The 19,870-nt window shown below is 44.8% G+C and overlaps 3 protein-coding genes and 1 non-coding gene across 5 annotated transcripts in view; 3 read left to right on the forward strand and 1 right to left on the reverse strand.

Moving 5' to 3' along the window:
- Positions 1-2,135: 2,135 nt before the first annotated feature.
- hs6st2 (heparan sulfate 6-O-sulfotransferase 2) lies at positions 2,136-5,774 on the reverse strand. Of its 2 annotated transcripts, none has more exons than XM_034093419.2 (2): positions 4,828-5,774; positions 2,136-4,231 (listed from the first exon to the last, which is right to left on the reverse strand). In XM_034093419.2, the coding sequence occupies exons 1-2, from the start codon at positions 5,409-5,411 to the stop codon at positions 3,403-3,405; spliced, it is 1,413 nt and encodes a 470-aa protein (XP_033949310.1). In that variant the 5' UTR covers positions 5,412-5,774; the 3' UTR covers positions 2,136-3,402. The 2 variants fall into 2 exon arrangements, with proteins under 2 accessions (XP_033949310.1, XP_033949309.1); XM_034093418.2 differs by having other exon boundaries at positions 2,136-4,234.
- A 199-nt stretch (positions 5,775-5,973) lies between these two features.
- Positions 5,974-6,046, forward strand: trnaf-gaa (transfer RNA phenylalanine (anticodon GAA)). Its single transcript has one exon. It is a non-coding gene; the product is annotated as a tRNA-Phe (tRNA).
- Positions 6,047-9,052: 3,006 nt separating this feature from the next.
- On the forward strand, positions 9,053-19,417 carry LOC117454241 (transmembrane protein 179). Its single transcript, XM_034093405.2, has 4 exons — positions 9,053-9,497; positions 10,265-10,402; positions 10,565-10,643; positions 11,436-19,417. Exons 1-4 carry the CDS (start codon positions 9,175-9,177, stop codon positions 11,628-11,630), a joined length of 735 nt encoding a protein of 244 aa, XP_033949296.1. The 5' UTR covers positions 9,053-9,174; the 3' UTR covers positions 11,631-19,417.
- The window catches only part of LOC117453718 (centromere protein F), a 22,910-nt gene continuing 20,029 nt past the window's right edge, over positions 16,990-19,870 (forward strand). Inside the window, exon 1 of the mRNA XM_034092666.2 lies at positions 16,990-17,056. Within this exon, the coding sequence (XP_033948557.2) occupies positions 16,990-17,056 (67 nt within the window). The remainder of the gene's footprint in view (positions 17,057-19,870) is intronic.

Consider the following 19,870-nt stretch of genomic DNA (forward strand, 5'->3'; position numbering starts at 1 on the left):
ACGACAGAAGGTTGTAAGGTAGTCTGCCATGAACACAGGTAAACCAAAAGGACAGGTGTGGATCAGATTACACTCGAAGAAGGGGAATAAAGAAACTTCCCTGATTAGAAATGACAAAGATTCCCTTTAAACCTGGTGACTGGTGGTCAAATTGTCTGTAGACGAAAACAAATCACCTATATCCCAAAAGTATGGGGGACGAGAGATGCCAAAACAAAGAATTACATAGGACCACATATATAAATAATGTAATATTCAAAAATAAATATAGCTGTTGATATTTATTTTGCTTTTAAAAACGTGTATTAAATTGTTTCATTTATGTAAAGATAGAAATCTGTATATTTTTCCTTTTGCATTCTTTCCTCTTTTATTTCCACCACTTTTTCTATATTTGCACATGCCTATTTGTTAATCTATTTTTTTATTGGGCAGCTTCCTTACATAAAATATATAGTACATACAATATATATACACACATGGTAAGGCTTATTCAATCTAACTGTATAATAATATTAGGATAGGGCTAATATGTAGTTTCAAAAGTTCGTTTTGCAAGGTTTTCTGATGTCAATGTTGTGAATCGAGTGGCCCATGGTGGTGGTGGGGTTATGGTATGGGCAGGCATATGTTATGGACGACGAACACAGGTGCATTTTATTGATGGCATTGTGAATGCACAGAGATACCGTGACGAGATCCTGAGGCCCATTGTTGTGCCATTCATCCACGACCATCACCTCATGTTGCAGCAAGATAATGCACAGCCCCATGTTGCAAGGATCTGTACACAATTCCTGGAGGCTGAAAACATCCCAGTTGTTGCATGGCCAGCATACTCACCGGACATGTCACCCATTGAGCATGTTTGGGATGCTCTGGATCGGGGTATACGACAGCGTGTTCCAGGACAATATCCAGCAACTTCGCACAGCCATTGAAGAAGAGTGGACCAACATTCCACAGGCCACAATCAACAACCTGATCAACTCTATGCGAAGGAGATGTGTTGCACTGCGTGAGGCAAATGGTGGTCACACCAGATACTGACTGGTTTTCGGACCCCCCCAATAAAGCAAAACTGCACGTTTCAGAGTGTCCTTTTATTGTGGCCAGCCTAAGGCACACATGTGCAATAATCATGCTGTCTAATCAGCATCTTGATATGCCACACCTGTGAGTTGGGATGGATTATCTCGGCAAAGGAGAAGTGCTCACTATCACAGATTTTTTCAGATTTGTGAACAATATTTGAGAGAAATGGTTATTTTGTGTATATAGAAATTTTTTTAGATCTTTGAGTTCATCTCATGAAAAATGGGAGCAAAAACAAAAGTGTTGCATTTCTATTTTTGTTCAGTGTAGATATATGTATAAGGTAATTAATATTTCAAACATTAGGGGCAGCTATCACACATTATTTCTATATTAAATCTCTGAAGGTTCACACTTATAAATGGTTGAAAATCCTACATGTATTACACCCGTTTTTTTAGATGAATCTGTGATGTCAACTACCACTGCAGTAGCTCCTAGTGATGTGAAGTTCGCGAACGATCCGATTCTTTTGAATGGCCCTTTGGCACGAATGAAGGGAACTGAGTCCTACTTGGTGAGAGCCGTTCTTTTTATCGTTGGTTCACTGCCTGTCATAAATCCACTCGCCTTTACGGGAACTTTCTTTCCTGAATGCCAACTTGCCGTAGATGATGGCATAACGCATGCTGCTTGAGTAGTAGTTTGGCTGGCTGAGAGTTGTAGTAAGTTATACATTTTCTGTGAGTAAAAGTAGATTTCTGGCAATACAGTCAATCATTATCCTGGGGATTATTTTGCAGATAAACCTATTAACCCCGCCCCCGTAAAAAAATAAACGGCTCTTTTGAACGGCTCTCGGAAAGGAACGGAGCCATAAGATCCGTCTCCCTTCAAAGGGCCGTAATTCCCATCACTAGTACCTCCAGCCGGGATGTTTTGATTATGTTTAGAATATATCAGCGCTCCCTGCTGGTGTTCCAGAGGTTTGCAAGTGCAATACAAAAGCTTTGCAGTCTTTGGTGCACATGATCGGACAAAAGGACTTGAGACACAGAAAGAAGATATCAAAGTCAGTCAAGAATAGAACAATATAATAATTCATGTAAAAGCATTTTATATAAAAGTTTGAGCATTGGGTCACATTCAGTCATTTTACAACATTAGTAGTTAATGCTTCACAATGAGGTATCAATGGAAAATTCTCCTTTTCTGTTACTTAAAAGACACTTAAAATCACAGGTACATTTTAAAATGTATGCATTTTAGACAAGATAACAATTTGGCAAACATATAGATTGTAAATCACAAACAATATCACATTATTGATAGAAACAAGTATCACAGTTCATTGTTCTTTTTAACAAAGTAAATAAAAGAAACACCCCCTTTTCCCAATCAACATCACATTAGTGTATGTGTTAAAAAGCCAGTGCCAAGTTGCATAAACTACCTTGAGTTTCAAACTTAAGTTTGTCGCATATGTCAAATATTATTCTAATCTCAAGTGTTTATTGAGAAGAATAACACTCCTTACCGAAGTGTTCAGACTAAGGCTTAAATGGTCTGTAGTCGTAACACAGCACAAATGTAACTTGAGTTACAATGGTTAAGCTTCAATCACATGATCATCCTTTAACATTACTTTTCAGCTTTATTTTCAAGGTTAGCTGTACTACTCCAAATGGAAAGCAAAGATAACACGAAAAGAAAGCGAAAACTGTGCAGAAGATGAGCATGTTGTTTGCCTCGAAGAATATGACACTGTATATAATATAATCAAAATGTTTAATAGAATACGAGGTTGAAGATTAAATCTATACTCTTTCAAAAGTACAATTTTGCTCATTATCCAGTGTGCTCTGATATATCCTCTCCAATCAACAAAAATAAGCAATGGTCTTATTTTCTACACATTACTTCACACTAGATTGGTATGGATCCTTTTAAAATGGCTACTAAGGACTCTTAGCAACACATGAGGAAATACTTAAATTGCTAAGTACAAACACATCATAAGACGATCCCTGTGGTGATTTAATGCAAATTTAGGGCAACCTTAACCTAAACGGTTTGTATGCAACTGAGGAGACAAGTGCAGAAGGTGTGTGTGATCACTGAAGGAGGAAGGTTTGCAGCTACCTAGACCAGCCTTTCTTTCTGTGAAATAAAAAGTATTCATTATGAATGTCAGTTGTGTCAAAGAAATACAATCAGTATCAATAAATACATGTGTGCAATTTGTTCATGGTGAACAAAAATAAAATGTAGTGGAAGGCGTATATTAAAAATAACTTTGATTCATTAACAACCGAAAAGGCAGAGCTTGGCACACATAGTATTAAGACAGCCTTCTGCTCGCTCCCGTCACTTCCACTGCTCCACATTGTCCATGTAATCCTCCATGGTGCCATTCTCATCCTGGTCCCACCAGTCTGGGAGCGGCACCTCTGACGCCACATTGTCCCCGCCAGCCTTCCCCCTCGGTGGCTCCTCAGCGCCTGCAGAGCTACTCGCTGGCTGACGGGGGGGTTCTGTGGGCTTCAGCAGCCTCCCTTGCTTTGTCGTTAGTCTTCCACGGAGCCGCCTCCTCTCCTGCTGCCGCCTCGCCCTGGCCTGCCTGCGCTCCTGCTGCCTCGCCACCTGGAAGCGCTGCAAGAAAAGGTCACGGGCGTACTCATACAGCTCTACATCCCATCGGTTCAGCTGGAGGATTTTGTGTTGTGCCTCAGGTGGGACATCAACGCTGGAGGCGCGTGTGCCGTTAAGCTGCGTGAAGGGTGCAATGAACTCTAGATTGAAGGTACGCTCAAACAGATACTGGGTTTTACGCTGGTACTCGGTCAGCCCAAAGAAGGCCATGCCTCGTAGATTACGTTTGGCACTCTCAAGAAGCAACGCACAGCGCTCGTCGTCGCTCATGGTGGAGACGTTGTAGCAGCCCACCAGGCTGAGGTCAGCCAGCATGCGGGTCTGCCGGTTGTTGGCTAGGTTGTAGGGGCAGTCCATGAACTCCTGCAGGGAGCAGCCGGACCAGTCGTCCCCTGAGTAACAGCTCGGCAGCTCAGACAGCGTCGGTGAACGTCCATCGCACACGTGTAAGGACGCCCTCCATGTAGCCCCCCGCTGCACGTGACGCCACTCACTCAGGAAGCGTGAAACTGGGTCTCTTAAGATGGTTATATAATAATAGTTTCTACTGTAAAGAAAAAAAAAATTAGTACTGTGATGGGGATGTAACCATAAACTTATGTTGATAATAACCATGATATATCAAATATATAAGTACCTTGTTAATAATACACATATGGTAAAAATGTTGTTAGGACTTGCCGATGTTTTGTTAATCTGTTAGCCCTTTATACTATCTATTACTGTAATTAGTATTTTTGTATAGTTATTTTTAAAGATTCAAATGTTTTATTAAAATAATAATTAATCTGTAGATGATTTGTTTAACTATTGAAATAAGCATTTGATGTACTCATTGTGCTTTGAAAATCAATCGGTTTGATTAAGTATCTAAAGCAAATCATTGGTATGTGTGAAGTAGGTAAGTAAAAAAAACAAAAGAGACTTTGTGATAAGCGAATGCGAGCTGAAACAATTAGTACATTGATTGATTGATTAATTGATCGAAGAATAATTATGACTTTTGACTGGATAAACATAAAAAAAATAAAGAAAAAAGTTTGGGATGTAAGGCAAACTACCTTGTTTATGACCAAAACTAGGTTGGCATTTTGTGTGATTAACTGGAAAACAAATAAATAATGTTGATCACTTTGTTACCTGGGCTGTGTCTCGGGAGCCTCTCGTGAGTCCATGCGGGACGGGACGCAGCTGGTCAGCTCGGTCCAGTCCGCGTGAAGCCCGCAGCTCCATCCGGTGGAGAACCGGGAGAACAGCCAGGTTTCCATTTTACCTGGCCGCAAACAGGTACACTTCTTCTGACCTGCGTGGCACTCACAAGGCCTTTCCAGCTGGATATTACGCACCAGGTGTCGACCAAACGTGGTGCCACCTGTTTTCTGAATGTGCAGAAACACTATCACATCATCCCCCTTGATGTTGAAGTCTACACCACGATTTAAATCGGCCTGGGTGAAATTGAATCGGGGGATAAAGCGAACCAGGGCACCATCTTCAGCGATGTACGGATCCCTTTGCAGCCCGTCCTGGATTTCATTGCCCCCACCGCTCCTGGAACCAGTTGCAGCCCCGTCTTTAAACCAGGAGCCCAGGTGGTGCAGCATCTGGCACTCAGACCTGCTGGGGCACACATACTGGGTCATAATGATGCCAAAGAGCAACACCATGAGCAGGACGATCAGGACCCGGTGGTGTCTGATGCTGCTGCTGGACCTTTCATCCATTTTCCCGGTACGGACAAAACAACATCACCCGTGCTGGCCGGACCCCTGCCTCGGCTCGGCCGGCGGACCTCGGGGCATCTGCTTTATGAACGCTAGTGAAGCGAAAACAATAACAATGCAGTTGCTAATGCTAGCAAGCTAACGGCAGCTAAACCGAATGAAACTAAGATAAACGTAAATATAAAAACCTCATGTACTGTCTGTTGTATCTTATAAAGCACGAATCACTTGTCTCGTGTGAAATCACAAAGTATTTTCCTCCAGTCGGATAAATTAGTTGTGTAAAGTGATAATCTTTGTTGCAGCAGTGAATCCGTGCATCGATTCTTGACCTTTCTTCCCAGCAGCCTCTGCGCTATGTGGGCGTCAAGACTACGTCATGGTATGGTATGCTCCACAAATGATCCAAATGGAGGCACAATATTAACCTAGAACACTGGTAAATGTTCTATCCATGCTTTTTTGTATGTCACAGTGGAGTATGTAGTATTAAGAAATCCAAAAAAAGTACGCTTACGTTATGTAACAATAAATTTTAGAATTGTAAAACCACAATTTCACGGCCGAAATAGCTCAGTTGGGAGAGCGTTAGACTGAAGATCTAAAGGTCCCTGGTTCGATCCCGGGTTTCGGCACTGCTTTTGGCACAGCAAACAAACCTGGCATTTACCAGTTACAGTGCATATCATGTCAGGAATGTGTTGTAACCACAGAGGTTGGAACTTGATTGTAGCAGTTCAATTGCTATTTTTGATATCCTTTCAATTGGAAAAAAATGCAAAGAGATAAAGATACCATAACAGTACGTGGTGATTTTTAGGGAAATATGTGTCACAGATGAATCGATAGACTCTGATAGACGGATGCTTTATCAGTAGAATGGGTGGGGAATAGTATCATGGATGTTTAGAGGGATAGTCTGGATGCCATCTACAGAGAATACTTTCACCACAACTCCACCCACATTCCTTGCTTTGGCATCCAGTCCGGACCCCCTCCTGAGCAATTCAAAACAGCTACTTAAAATGCAGTGTTATCTTTTCTTCTAGTGCCATTATTAGCCCGGCTGAGTCTAAACCATGGATGTATAATAAGAAACATGTTCTAGCCTAGCAGATGAATAATTTGCAAGTCTGTGTGTTTGCAAGTAAACCAGCTTGTCTGGGAAAACATTGCTCTTGTGGCGACTGATTTGGTATATTTAATACGTTTTAATTTGTTTAGATGTGTGTTATTTTTTACAAAGTTAGAGTCTTGTATTGAGTTTCTTCTGAACTAAATTAAGAAACCCACTCTGAACACCATCGTGCTGTCCAGGGGCGTTTCCTGGACCTGGAAACATTTGGGGCTGCCCACAGTGGTAGCGCCAGAGATTTTCTTTTGGGGGTGCTGTGGGGTAGCTTGACGTTTATAGAGGGTGCTCAAACATGTAGGGTTTCCCATTAAGGTACTGGGCGCTACAGTTTAATTTTCTACTGCAACACTCCCCACACGCACACACATACAATGAAGGCTTGATAATCGTAGTGGGGAGTGGACCTAACATCCTCTAGTCTAGGGGGGGTCCTCACCTCCTCTAGGGGGGTCCGGTGGCATGCTCCCCCGAGAAGATTTTGTTTTAAATATTGAAGTTAAAAAGCATCAATCTGGTGCACTTTTAGTGCAAAATTAAGAGATCTATGGATACATCTCTCAACAACACCCATATGAAACAGAACTGTAAACAGATTTTCTGGCCCAGGCCAGGCGACGCCACTGAGTGCTGTCGATCCTGGATCGCCTGCTGATTAGAGTCATTAATTATCAGGCCCTGCCCTTCATCAATGATTATCCAGATAATGTCTGCAGCGGTCTGCAGGGGGATTTTTTCCTCTCCTGCACGAGCGGATAAAAAAGAGGTCAGTTGGTCAGATGACGTCAGGTCGCCATGGCTACGTTACCATAGTGCAGTGGTTCCCAAACGGTGTGCCGTGAGTCAAGTCCGGGTGTGCCGTGGGTTTTTGTGACAACTATACGTTATTATTGCAATATACAACTACACAAAAATAATTATTTAATTTACTATATCAGTACTTTGTAGGTTTATATGTACGTAATCTGCGCGACTTGCATCCACGTCCACATCTCCACGTGCAGTGCTGCAGAAACATGGCTGAGTCAGCGATAACTTTCGAGGGGTGGAGGTATGCCCATTATTTTGAGTTCGTCCGAAGAATAGACAGGAATGTGACGGTGAGGTGCAAACTGTGTCCAGGCCAGAAGCTGTTATCCACTGCTGCAAACACCACGTCAAACCTCAACACACACCTGCAAAGAACACATGCTAAGGTGAAGCTAACGCACACGCTATTTGTTGTTTGTTTATATCACGTAGTGGTCTGTTCCTCTTCTCTGTCTTCCGGTTGTTGCCTGTTTTGAATGACAAATACACACTACCGCCGCCTGCTGGTAAGGAGAGTTATTGCCACTCACGCATGCGCAGTTCGTACGTGCTCGGCGAGTAAAGTAACGAGTTACTTTATGTAGATAGTAACAAAGTAGTGTAATATATTACTTTTTTTTAAAGTAATATGTAATATATGAAAAAAAAATTGTAACGACCCCATCTCTGGACAACAGAGAGGTCACGGCTCTCTGTTGAACAGGACTTGCGAGTGGCCCTCTCCTCAGTGCCACCAAGGATTAAAAAAATCTGCGCACCCCGACAGGCACATGTATCTCACTAATTTGTAAGTCGGCAAAAATATTTACAATAGCACATGTTTCAATGCTGATTGCTGAAATGTTACATTTATCATTTGTAGTTCAGGACCATGGACAATGCAGCTTCCTTGCATTGACAGTTCTCTGTGCTGAATTTCTGCTGAGTTTCCTTTGCCTCATTTTTTATTGTGTGACCTGTCTGGTTTAAATGAGTGTGTTGCTGCTTTGATGAAGCCTAATTTGATAACGTTTCAAATTAATTTCTGAAATACTTCATTAATAAATATTTCATGAGTAAATAATTATGCACATGTACAGATATTTTACATGATATGAGTGATAACACGTGTTATAAGGGCTATTTTGCACAATAGGTGTGCCTTGAGATTTTTACTTTACAAAAAGTTTGGGAACCACTGCCATAGTGTACGTTACTGTTGGAGGAATTTCAAATGATTGTCTGTGGAAAGATGTGTCACTCTGCACAATATTAAAGCAACCTCTCAGGCTAACAGAATAAAAATGCAAATACTAGTAAAACGTGTTTTTTGGAGAGGAACAAAAGTTGCCATTCAAATGTATAATACCACCGTGTATAAAATACTCTGTTATACACCAACAATTGCAAAACTAACTGAAGTAAAAGTGCATCGGTAATTGCAGGTTATGCTTATGTATTACAGTAAGAAATTAATGGACATATGCATAGGCTACAATTAAAATATTCATATTAAGTACAATTATTTTAAACTAGTAGTAGTAGTAGTAGTAGTAGTAGTAGTAGTACGTTTTTTTTACTTTTATAACATTTAAAAGTAATAATAATTTGTCTTTTTGTTTGTTGCTTTTCCCTGCGAAGTGAGACCTCACCTCACAGAGGGATGTTGTTGTGCAACAGCCGGCGGCCATGACTCGGTCCCCGCCCTGAAATCTTTAAATACCCACAGTGAACCGTTACACGACAATACACACAGACACGCGCGCGCGCGACACACCCAGTGATGTGCTGACATTTCCCATTATTTTAAAAAAAACTTTAAACGCCGTTTAGTTTTGCACCATGGAGCTGGCCCGGCGGCTGCTGCTGGCTCACTGTGCCGCTCACGCCCTCTCTGTGGCGGCCGGGCTGCTGGTGGTCGTTCCCATGGCTCTGAACGGATCCGCGTTTAAAGGCCGCTGCGCACTCTTCTCCACCGGCTTCTGGAGGACAGAGGACCAGGCAGAGCTGACGGGGCAGCCGGGGGACGTCTCTCAGCTGGTGGTGCAGCAGTGGGGGCATCCGGCTGCCTGCCAGTTCGCCACATTTGTCGGTATTTTCACGGTGCTGTACGGGGCAGCGCAGGGCTGGAGGAGTCTCTTCTATCTGCACGGAAGACATGATGAGTGAGTACCACATTAAATAATAACTGCTTCACTGACCTGATTATACTGCACTTACTTCTATTATTGAGGTAGCCTACTTGTGCTTTATTTGAGTATTTCTATGATATAACTTTGGCATTTGACTCCATTACATAATCAACAGCAGTGGTGTAAAGTAACTAAGTACATTTGCTCAAGTACTATATTTAAGTACAGTTTTGAGGGCTAGTTCTTGACTTTTGCTACTATTCGGAGGTAAATCGTGTACTTTTACTTCATTACATTTATCTAATATATTTAGTTTGCCGTGTTGGATTTATGATTTATAATAATAAATTATGTAGTTACACAGTATACAAAGTCATCAAAATGAGCTGCACCATTAACCAGCTTATAACACTCTCATGCATCTATAATCAAATCGTGTTATATAAATGGTTCTCAAATGGGCCAATCTGCATAATGACTACTTTTACTTTCGCTACTTTGAGTATATTTTAATACTTGTAATACTATTTTGATTGCATTACTTTTACTTGTAACATATTATTCTTACACTATATAAATAGCTGCCAGTAATGGAGGTAATGCATTTAGTCTTTTTTTTGTTTATTTAACTTATGTTGAAATGTTTTGGCTCTATGACATCTGATATTCTTATATGATTCTGTTTTCTTCAAATTTGTATCTTCCTGGTCGAATGCACTTATTGTAAGTCGCTTTGGATAAAAGCGTCAGCTAAATGCAATGTAATGTAACGTAATGTGTGTCTGTGTGTTTCTGCTTAGCACCCTGTTTTCATCCTTCCTGACGGTTGTGCTGAGTGTGTGTGTGCTCTTCCTGTCCGGAGGGGCCAGTGTCATCTTGTCTCTGGGCTTCTACTCCTGGTGCGACACCGTGACTAATCTCAACACTCGACCATACAGGTAGGCACCTTGTCTGAGGGTGAATCCCCCTGTGTGCAGAGCTGAACAACAAGAATAATCTTCTGTACATACTGTGTCAAATCCAAAGAAATAAAAAATACAGTGAACATTCATGAGTGTTTGTTGTGATAATTTCTCATTCCTTCTTGTTTTGTTGTCCAGCTGTGCAGAGTCCCAGTCTGTTCCACTTTACCTGGATGTGGACACCTCGTCTTTCTACACAGAGCTCAGTCTGGCACAGGTAGGAGCATTCTCAAGTTTACACCCAGAGGAAAAAACATAAACAATTTGTTCATCAGTGAGATAAAGTCATACCCACTATTCAACAACAAGCCTCTTCAACAGACAATGTATCTTTTCATAAAATACAGAAACATGATACTGGAATATTCTGTGCTACAGCATTCATTGCTAACATTTAACAGATGCCTGCCTTCATTTCCCACCCTTCGGAGAGCCTCAAGGAGCTCTGGGACTTTCAGAATTTTCAGAATATTATTACAAAATATAGTATTATTCACAAGCTACCTCCACCTTATTAATATTATATAACATATATAGAATAAGTCAGAATACACTGTAAAAGACTACTAGGGAGGCTGTGGCTCAGTGGATAGTGTTCTGGACTTCGAATCCGGAGATAGCAAGTTCAAGTTCCACTGCAGTCAGCATGTCGTTGTGTCCCTGAGCAAGACACTTCACCCCAAATTGCTCCTGTGGGGATTGTCCACACTCCACAGTACTGAATGTATGTAAGTCGCTTAGGATAAAAGTGTCTAACAAATGACATGTCATGTACTAGAAGAAATATAAACATAAGACACTTCACGATACAAACATGTAAAGAAGTTGCAGTTGTTTTGCCATTTGAAGGTTACTTATTCCACAAAAGTCTTTCCCCTGGATATTTTCTGGCGATTTAGTTTTTCTAAACCCATTTTTTGCAGCTTTCCACACAGACGAGCGTGCGTGGCCTTGATGTTTTCTTCATGTGAGCGTGACTGTAAGCTTTATTAATCACACCTCTCCTCAGGCGTCTCTGTGGGGAGTGACGGCTCTGTGGCTGGCCCACTCCATCCTGGCCTTCCTGCGGCTCTACCACTCCCACAGCCAGCACATCAGCGGGCCCTGTGGCCCCCGAGAGAAGGAGCTGCTGCTGAGACACAGTCTGTCCGACAGCGGCTCCCCCACACCTCCCACCGCCGCCACTCCCACCATCTTTGTCTAACTGAGAGGTAGTGATACCACATGATGCACTCTGCTGTCAGAAATACGTTTTAAACGTCATTTCCCCCCCTTATCACTATTGCATGTAGAATATGGGCATGAAAGTGTTTGATTAATTTAATATAATTCATACTTCTTCATCTTATATAATTGAAGAGCCTGAGTGAGAAACAGTATAGGAGTTGATATCAGCTGATGAATATCAAAATGTCAGTATAGAAATGCCAAAGATTTGTCTCAGGTCATTTAAAGACAGTCTCCATGATAGGATAGCACTAACACGTTTCGGTTTAGCATCCTGGAGTCAGGCTGTATTATAAATTGTAAGATGTTGAGCATCACTAAAACACCACAACTTCAGTTTCTGCCATGTATGTTCGATTACATTTGAGCCACAGATATAAACATCTATTTTTCTTAATCCTTAAAAAATATATATTTTCTAAAATCCTCAAAAACTCTTTTAACCATTTGGATGAAAACAAACCCGTCACTGCACAATAAAGATGCTCATCTCATTTTAGAGTGCAGTTAAGAGTAACCAAAGGTTGAATTATTAGACATTTTCAGTATTTAAACCCAGCTTTGGCAAAAAGAACGACAGAAGATTGAAAACGTTGTCAGTACGGGAGTTAGGGAAACGTATCCTGATATACTTTGGTTTGGTTATTTTGGTATAGTTTATTATAAATGATCAGATGTGATAATAATACAGGTACAGTTAGCATTTTGTGTACACACCAGTCATATGTTATGTATCTGTACATACACTACATGTGTTGCCAGTTCTATTTCGTCCCTACTGACAGTGCTTTAGCACTGGATATGTCCATCGCGCGCATGCGCAGCTCGAGTACCAATAACAACAAAGTCACCTGTGACCCACGTGACACCGGCTATATCAGCCGGTGTCGTCAGAGGATCTGTTCCTTTCATCTTCTCGCTGCGCGAGGGTACCGTGGCTACATTTTTGTAGCCTACAGCGCAGACCCGGCGTCATGGGCGGGCCCCATGGGGCCGGGCCCGCCCATCCAGGATTTGGGCCCGCTGTTTTAATCAGGGCTGAATACAACATTTCAATTGTTTTATTATTATGTTCAGTGGCGGCGCCAGGGTATACTTGGGTAGGCTACAGCCATACCAATAAATGGCTTAGCCCCACCATGAAAAATAATTTTAAAGTAAGCTAAATAAAGTCCGCGAACTCGCGCGGAGTAAATTGCACAGACAGCAGTTAGTAAGATTGATTTCAGCAATCACTACGTGAAAACTTTTGTCACGTAGTGATCATCTTCTCAATAGAACATCTTTGATAATGTCTTCTGGCCAATCAGAATCAAGATAACGACGTGGTGTTGTTGCAGGAAGTCCCGACGGAGAATATTTTTGCTGTAGTTACAGTACATCTCTATATACATCGATACAACATTACGTGTTGATAGAAATCAACACGTAATTAAATAAGACCCCACGGTTTGATGATTGATGTGTGGGCTGTCTTTCATTTTGACACACAGAACAATGGGGGCAATCCACCCTTATCCACAATGTAAAGTAATTCACAGCCTCTTCCCTCTTCGCTCTGTGAGGAGCAGCAGGTTCAGCTTTCAGAACAAAGTAACAACAAACTAAAATGGCATTCATTTGTTTAAATATGTTGTGTAGTAATAGATTTATTTATTTTTCTTCTCAAGAGAGGACCAGAATGTGTATTTTATGTTAGTATTTCAAAAAATCTCCTGGGGGAGAATCCCCCCAGACCCCCCTGCAGGCGTTGGGTTTTCAGCATGTCAGCTCTTTCACAATTCAGTTTTCCCGGGAAATGTAAGTTTCGGGGTGGGCCCGCCCTGGTACATCAAATGCCCGCCCAGAGACGTATGTCTGCCGCCGGGTCTGCTACAGCGTTCAGGTTTGAACGTTTGATCTGAGGGATTTCTCTGCAAGCAGCTGGCCGCGTGCAGCTTCGCGACTGACAGTCGGAGCTACGGGTCGTTAACGCGTCCTCCAGGAGCTGTGGCCGGCTGTGCGCTGTGCAGAGCCTCGACAGACAGGTTTGTGTCAGCTTGTTGCTGGTGATGGCTGTGTTCCCGCACCCTCTCCCAGCCAAGTTGTCCTGATTACCGTCTTATTCTTTGTGGCTTAGACTTTCTGGTGATGACAGTGTTCCCGCTTCCTCTCCCATAAAGTTGCCCTTATGCTCTTTTGAAAGTTCTGCTTGTGGCGTTGTGCCTGAGCTATCATTAGCATTTGAGTCCCAGCTTTGGCTGCGTCCCTCATTCAATTTAGTATGGAAAGCCCAGAGGGTCATACTTTAAACCCGATTTTCGTTTAGATGCAGAAAGTAAGGTAAGTACTTTCTATTTTCTAGAAGCTATTATCTGGTCTTAACATTTGTGTTCTGACTTGGTCGCTTGATTGTTAGCAGCAGCCGCTTGGCTAACACCTTGCTGTTGAGCTTAACTATTAACTCAGGGCAGTGCTCCCGCTCCCGGTAGCATAGGGTTTGATTGCAGTAGCGCTAGATCGTTGTATTACTGCTCCTAGTACTAGACTCCTAGCACTAGGATGATATGCAGAGAACATCTTCACTGCGGGTGCTGTGTGCTCTGCATGTGCGGTTACTACTGTAACCAGACACGGTTCTATGCGGGCTGTTCTCTTTCTTAGAAGCTAATTATCTGGTCTTAACATTGTGTTCTGACTTGGTTGCTTGATTGTTAGCAGCAGCCGCTTGGCTAACACCTTGCATGTACGGTTAAGCTTCATTATTTAACTCAGCCGGTGAGGGCAGTGCTCTCGCTCCCGCTCCCGGTAAATGCATGGTATGGTTGCAGTAGCGCTATATCGTTGTATTTACTGCTCCTAGTACTAGACTCCTAGCACTAGGACGATATGCAGAGAAGAATCTTCACTGTGTGTGCTGTGTGCTCTGCATGTATGGCCATTAAGGAGGATTTCATCCTCCCAATATTATATTGTCTAGTGGGCAGCCGTTGACTGACACTTTTAGGCACCGGCCACAGTTACTATTGTAACTACGGTCCCAAGCCGTGTAAGTACTGGCCATAGTCAATACCGTAACTACGGCTCTAGGCTGTGTAAGTACTGGCCACATTAAACAGCTGTGCAAGAACTCCTTTTACCACCTCAGGAACATCGCCAAACTCCGCCCCACACTCACTCTGTCTGATGCCGAAAAGCTGGTCCATGCCTTTGTCTCCTCGAGCCTGGATTACTGCAATGCACTCCTCATCGGGATCCCTAACAAAAGCATCCAGAAGCTCCAATACATCCAGAACAGCGCTGCTAGGATCCTGATGAGGGTGTGCAAATATGATCACATCACCCCCATCCTTAAAGCACTACACTGGCTACCCGTGGAACTGAGGATCGAATTCAAGGTCTCCGTCCTCACCCAACAGTGTGTCCATGGAACTGCCCCTCCCTACCTCAAGGAACTCCTCACCCCCCTTACCTCCTTGCGGACCACCCGTTCCAGCAACTCCAATTTCCTCAAACCCCCCAGGACTAAGCTCCGTACTATGGGAGACCGGGCCTTCTGCTCGGCTGCTCCCAGCCTGTGGAATGCTCTCCCCGACCAAATGAGAGCACCACAGACCGTGGAGGCTTTTAAAAAAGGCCTCAAAACCCATCTCTTCAAAAGAGCCTTAGCCTAGACATTTTTATCACCCTTTTATTTATTTATTTATTTATTTATTTTTTTTATTGCTTTTTAATTAATTCTACCGTGTTGTGTAATGTTTATTTATACTGTTCATGCTCACTACTTGTAGCACTTCGGGATTTGCATTCAAATATGAAGTGCTTTATAAATGGAACTCATTATTATTATTATTATACTGTAACTACGGGTTTAAGCCGTAAGTACTGGCCATAGTTACTACTGTAACTACGGTTCCAAGCCGTGCAAGTACTGGCCATAGGCAATACCGTAACTACGGCTCTATGCTGTGTAAGTACTGGCCATAGTTACTACTGTAACTACGGTTCTAAGCCATGTAAGTACTGGCCATAGTTACTACTGTAACTACGGTTCCAAGCCGTGCAAGTACTGGCCAGAGTTACTACTGTAACTACGGCTCTATGCTGTGTAAGTGCTGGCCATAGTTACGACTGTAACTACGGTTCTAAGCCATGTAAGTACTGGCCATAGTTACTACTGTAACTACGGTTAGATGCCGTGTGAGCCCTGGCCATGGTTACTGCTGTAACTACGGCTCTGTGCTGTTCTCTTCTTTAGAAGCTAGTTATCTGGTCTTAAACATGTGTGTTATTTGACTTGATCTCGCTTGATCGTTAGCAGCAGCCGCTCGGCTAACGTCTTGCGTATACTGTTAAGCTTCTTTATTTTACCCAGCTAGGTGAAGGCAGTGCTCCCGCTCCCTCTACCGGTAATGCGGATGTAGCTACATCCCTTTTTCTGTTCGGCGAGTAGTAGCACCGCTCTACTCTTCCCGTTCAGCAGGTAGCTGGTGAAGGCTGTGTTCCCGCACCCGCTCCCGGTTACGCTGCATCTGGCGTTCGTCTCTAACTCAACCAGTGAAGGCAGTTCTCGCCCCCACTCCTGGTAGACGCCAAACGGCCTCGTTTTTCCGTTAAGAAGGTAGCCGGTGAAGGCTGTGTTCCCGCACCCGCTCCCGGTTACACTGCATCTGGCATTCGTCTCTAACTCAACCAGTGAAGGCAGTTCTCGCCCCCGCTCCTGATAGACGCCAAACGGCCTTGTTTTTCTGTTCAGCAGGTAGCTGGTGAAGGCTGTGTTCCCGCACCCGCTCCCGGTTATGCTGCATCTGGCATTCGTCTCTAACTCAGCCGGCAGTGTTCTTGCCCCCCGCTCTTGGTAGACACTGAACTGCCGTGTTCCCGGCGACCTGAGGGAGCGATGGCTATGTGTGCTCCCCCCAATAGAAGGACTAGAAACAGGCTGTCCTCTAAAGTGGATCGGCTAGCTGCCGATAGGGGCATGATGAAGTCGCCTCTTGGCCCTTCAGCCTGGGCCCGGTGTAGGGCTGCTAGCGGGCCGTCTGCTAGCCCCCCCCCCCCTCCTTCGGTTGGCGCCCCTCCTTCGGCTGACGCACCTCCTTCGGTTGACGGAGAGTCCTCCGTAGCGTACCAGTCGAGCCAGGGGAGCTGTTTAGGTCAGCTGCCCTGGAGGCACTGGAGCGTGCCGCCCAAGCTAGGCAGACCAGGCAGAAGCACTCGGGTCCTCGCAGACCTGTGCCCACTCCCAGCAGGCCCAGGGGCCGCTCTAGCAGCCGCACTCAACCGCCGGATTACAGGGGTGGTCTGCAGAGGTCTTAGCGGCCCACTCAACCGCCTCCCAATGACTTTCGTGCCCCATGTCGCCCGCCTTCCAGGCGGCCTCGTGCCCCAGAGCCTTACCGGAGCCCCCAAAGAGGCTCCAAGGTCCGGGGGGCTGGGCCCTGAAATCCCGGGGGTGGTCGGCGGCTGCTTTCCCAGCAGCAGCTCAGTTTCTGGGCAGTCTGTACTTCCGTCCCTTGGGTGGTTTTCACCTTAACCCGCAGCGACCGCGGCCCGTAGCCTTCGGCTGGGTCTAATTGACAGTCGTCAGCGATCCGGCAGGGGCCCTACCTCTGGGCCAAGAGTTGTCCGTCCTTCTGTCCAAGGACGCAATCAACCCAGTAAGACCCTCTGCTTAGCCAGGGGGTTCTACTCGGCATACTTTCTCGTGAGCAAGAAAGTCGGCGGATTTCGCCCGATCTTGGACCTCAGAGGAATCAACAGATTACTTCCACGTGGGCCGGGCAAGAGGGTGCCTTATATTCAGTTCCTCCGGCCCTTGGGCAGACTTGCAGCTGCCTCGGCCGCTGGGCCCTTAGGCCCGCTGTCGTTGCGCCCCATGCAGATGTGGCTGAACAGCCTTCACTTGGACGCCAAGTGGCACAGGCACAGGGAAGTCAGGGTGTCGCAGCATTGCTCCACTCTCTGTCACGCTGGAGGGGCAGGGCCTATCTCCTGGTAGGCATGCCCATGGGCGCCATCCCATCCCGCCAGGAGACCATCACCATAGGTGCATGTCTCTCAGGGTGGGGTGCAGTGCGGCAGGGCAGGACCGTTCAGGGTCAGCGGTCTGCCCAGCAGAGTTCGCGCCAGGTCAACGTGCTAGAGCTTCGGGCCGTGCAGCTTGCACTCACGCACTTTCTACCCCAACTGGGTGTGTGCGTGTTCCTTGGGGACAGCATGTACATTGTTGCTTAGATAACAGTCCCTTCTAGATAGTGGACGTCCTCACTCCACTCTGAATTTATGTGGCTGCGATTTCTGCCCGGCACGTTCGGGTCGACGGCGCCACGGCGGGGTGCCACAGGTCGGTGTCCCTCTTTATAAGAGGGGCTTTAAATGCGTCCCCCTTGCACCCCGAGGGCTCCGGCTTGGGACCTGCCCCTGCTGCCGGATGCCCTATCATCTCCTCCCTTCGAGCCCCTGGCCCAGGTGGGGCTTAGGTGGCTGCCCACGAAGGTAGCATTTCTGCTTTCCATAGCCTCAGGGAAGCGAGTCGGGGAGTTGCATGTGCTCTCCATAAACAATACATGCCCGAGGTGAGAATCTCAGGCGTTGCCCTTTGGGCAAATGTGGCATTCCCGCCCGGGGTCCTTCCACAAACCCACTTCAATCAGCCTGCCCAGCTGGCACGCTTTGACATTCAGGAGTACGGCACGTCGAAGTTGCTGTGCCCTGGGGGTGCCCAAAGGGCGTATATCAAGGCTACTGCCTGTATACGGCAGGAGGAGCAACTCTTGATTTTGCCCTGGCGGCACTAAAGGAGGTTAGGCCCTCTAACCAGTGGCTGCCCCACTGGGTTGTCGATACCATCTCACAGGCTTACGGGGCCAGTGGCCGCCCCCTGCCATCAGGCTGAGATGCCACTCTACAAGGAGCATCTCAACATATTGGGCTGCCCTGAGAGGGGTGCCCCTGGAGACCATCTGCGCCGCGGCGTCGTGGGCGTCTTCTGGCACATTCTCCAGTTGTCATCAGGTCAATGTCGCCACTCCCCATTCTTTGGGCGTGGTCCTTTTTCCGAGCTCCGCTGCTTCCAGTGGTGAGCAAGGGCTTGGATTCTTCATGACATTGTTGGTATAAGTCATCCAGTGCTAAAGCACCGCCTCTGGCGGTCAGTAGGGACGAGATAGAACGATAGTTACGGCTGTAACTACGGTTCTATGAGTCCCGGATGACCGCCAGAGTTCCCTGTCACTCAGAATTCTTGTGTGCTCGCGAGAAGATTCGGGGAACAGATCCTCTGACGACACCGGCTGATATAGCTGGTGTCACGTGGGTCACAGGTGACTTTGTTGTTATTGGTACTCGAGCTGCGCATGCGCGCGATGGACATATCCAGTGCTAAAGTACCGCCTTTGGCGGTCATCCGGGACTCATAGAACCGTAGTTACAGCCGTAACTATCGTTTTCCTTTCTACTCAAATGTAAACACCACACAGAGTCCTCCCACTTTTTGCATTATGCGACCTGTGAGGGAGGCCAGTGATTGTAACTTGGTGTCGCTTCTTCTGGTTTCACAAAGATAATGTTAATGAATTACTCTAAACATTTAACACAACACAAGCAACTTAGTTAGGCTAAGTATTTCGGAATAATGTGTGAGAAAGGTCGTTTCCATGTATTAGCTTGCTTTGTTATGCAGGACAAAACATCCATGCAGAATGGCTTACATATGTCATTTCCACCTACATGTTTTTGTTTTCATCTTGCAACAATATTTTTGTTTATTTATATATATATATATGAGGATATATATATATATATATATATATATATATATATATGGTTAAAAGAGTCTTAAATAACTTCCCTCCTAACTTAAACAATCTGTGGAAAGTTTATTTTTGCTGCTGTGTAAAGGTGATACATGACAGCCACTAACTGACACTTACCTCAAGTAAAATGGGATTTCACAGAGCGAAAAAAAAACACTCTCTAGAATAATTTAAAGCAGATGTATTCAATTATATATTAACCACAGTGTTCAAATTATCCTTGTCATTTGACGGTGCATTAATAATGCAGTATAGTTAATTCAAATCACTGAAACACCACGAGCAACCGAATGGTGTTTTTCCTTCAGTCTTTGTTAAATATATTCAGTATGCATGGTTGTTTACATTGCCTCTGGAGTCTGACATTTTTGCACAGTTGTTACTCGTCAGGGAGAATACACTTTGTTTGTTCTGAGTGTAA

This window comes from Pseudochaenichthys georgianus, chromosome 10 (assembly GCF_902827115.2).
Source record: "Pseudochaenichthys georgianus chromosome 10, fPseGeo1.2, whole genome shotgun sequence".
NCBI classification, from domain to species: Eukaryota; Metazoa; Chordata; class Actinopteri; order Perciformes; family Channichthyidae; genus Pseudochaenichthys; species Pseudochaenichthys georgianus.

What these genes read in the sequence shown, in the direction of transcription:
- hs6st2 (XM_034093418.2), bottom strand. Translation starts at nt 5,411, where the DNA reads ATGGATGAAAGGTCCAGCAGCAGCATCAGACACCACCGGGTCCTGATC. An exon ending in GCTCCCGAGACACAGCCCAG is followed by an intron (nt 4,235 to 4,827) that starts GTAACAAAGTGA and finishes TTTTCTTTACAG; the next exon opens with TAGAAACTATTATTATATAA.
- LOC117454241 (XM_034093405.2), top strand. Translation starts at nt 9,175, where the DNA reads ATGGAGCTGGCCCGGCGGCTGCTGCTGGCTCACTGTGCCGCTCACGCC. An exon ending in CTCAACACTCGACCATACAG is followed by an intron (nt 10,403 to 10,564) that starts GTAGGCACCTTG and finishes TTTGTTGTCCAG; the next exon opens with CTGTGCAGAGTCCCAGTCTG. An exon ending in CAGAGCTCAGTCTGGCACAG is followed by an intron (nt 10,644 to 11,435) that starts GTAGGAGCATTC and finishes ACCTCTCCTCAG; the next exon opens with GCGTCTCTGTGGGGAGTGAC.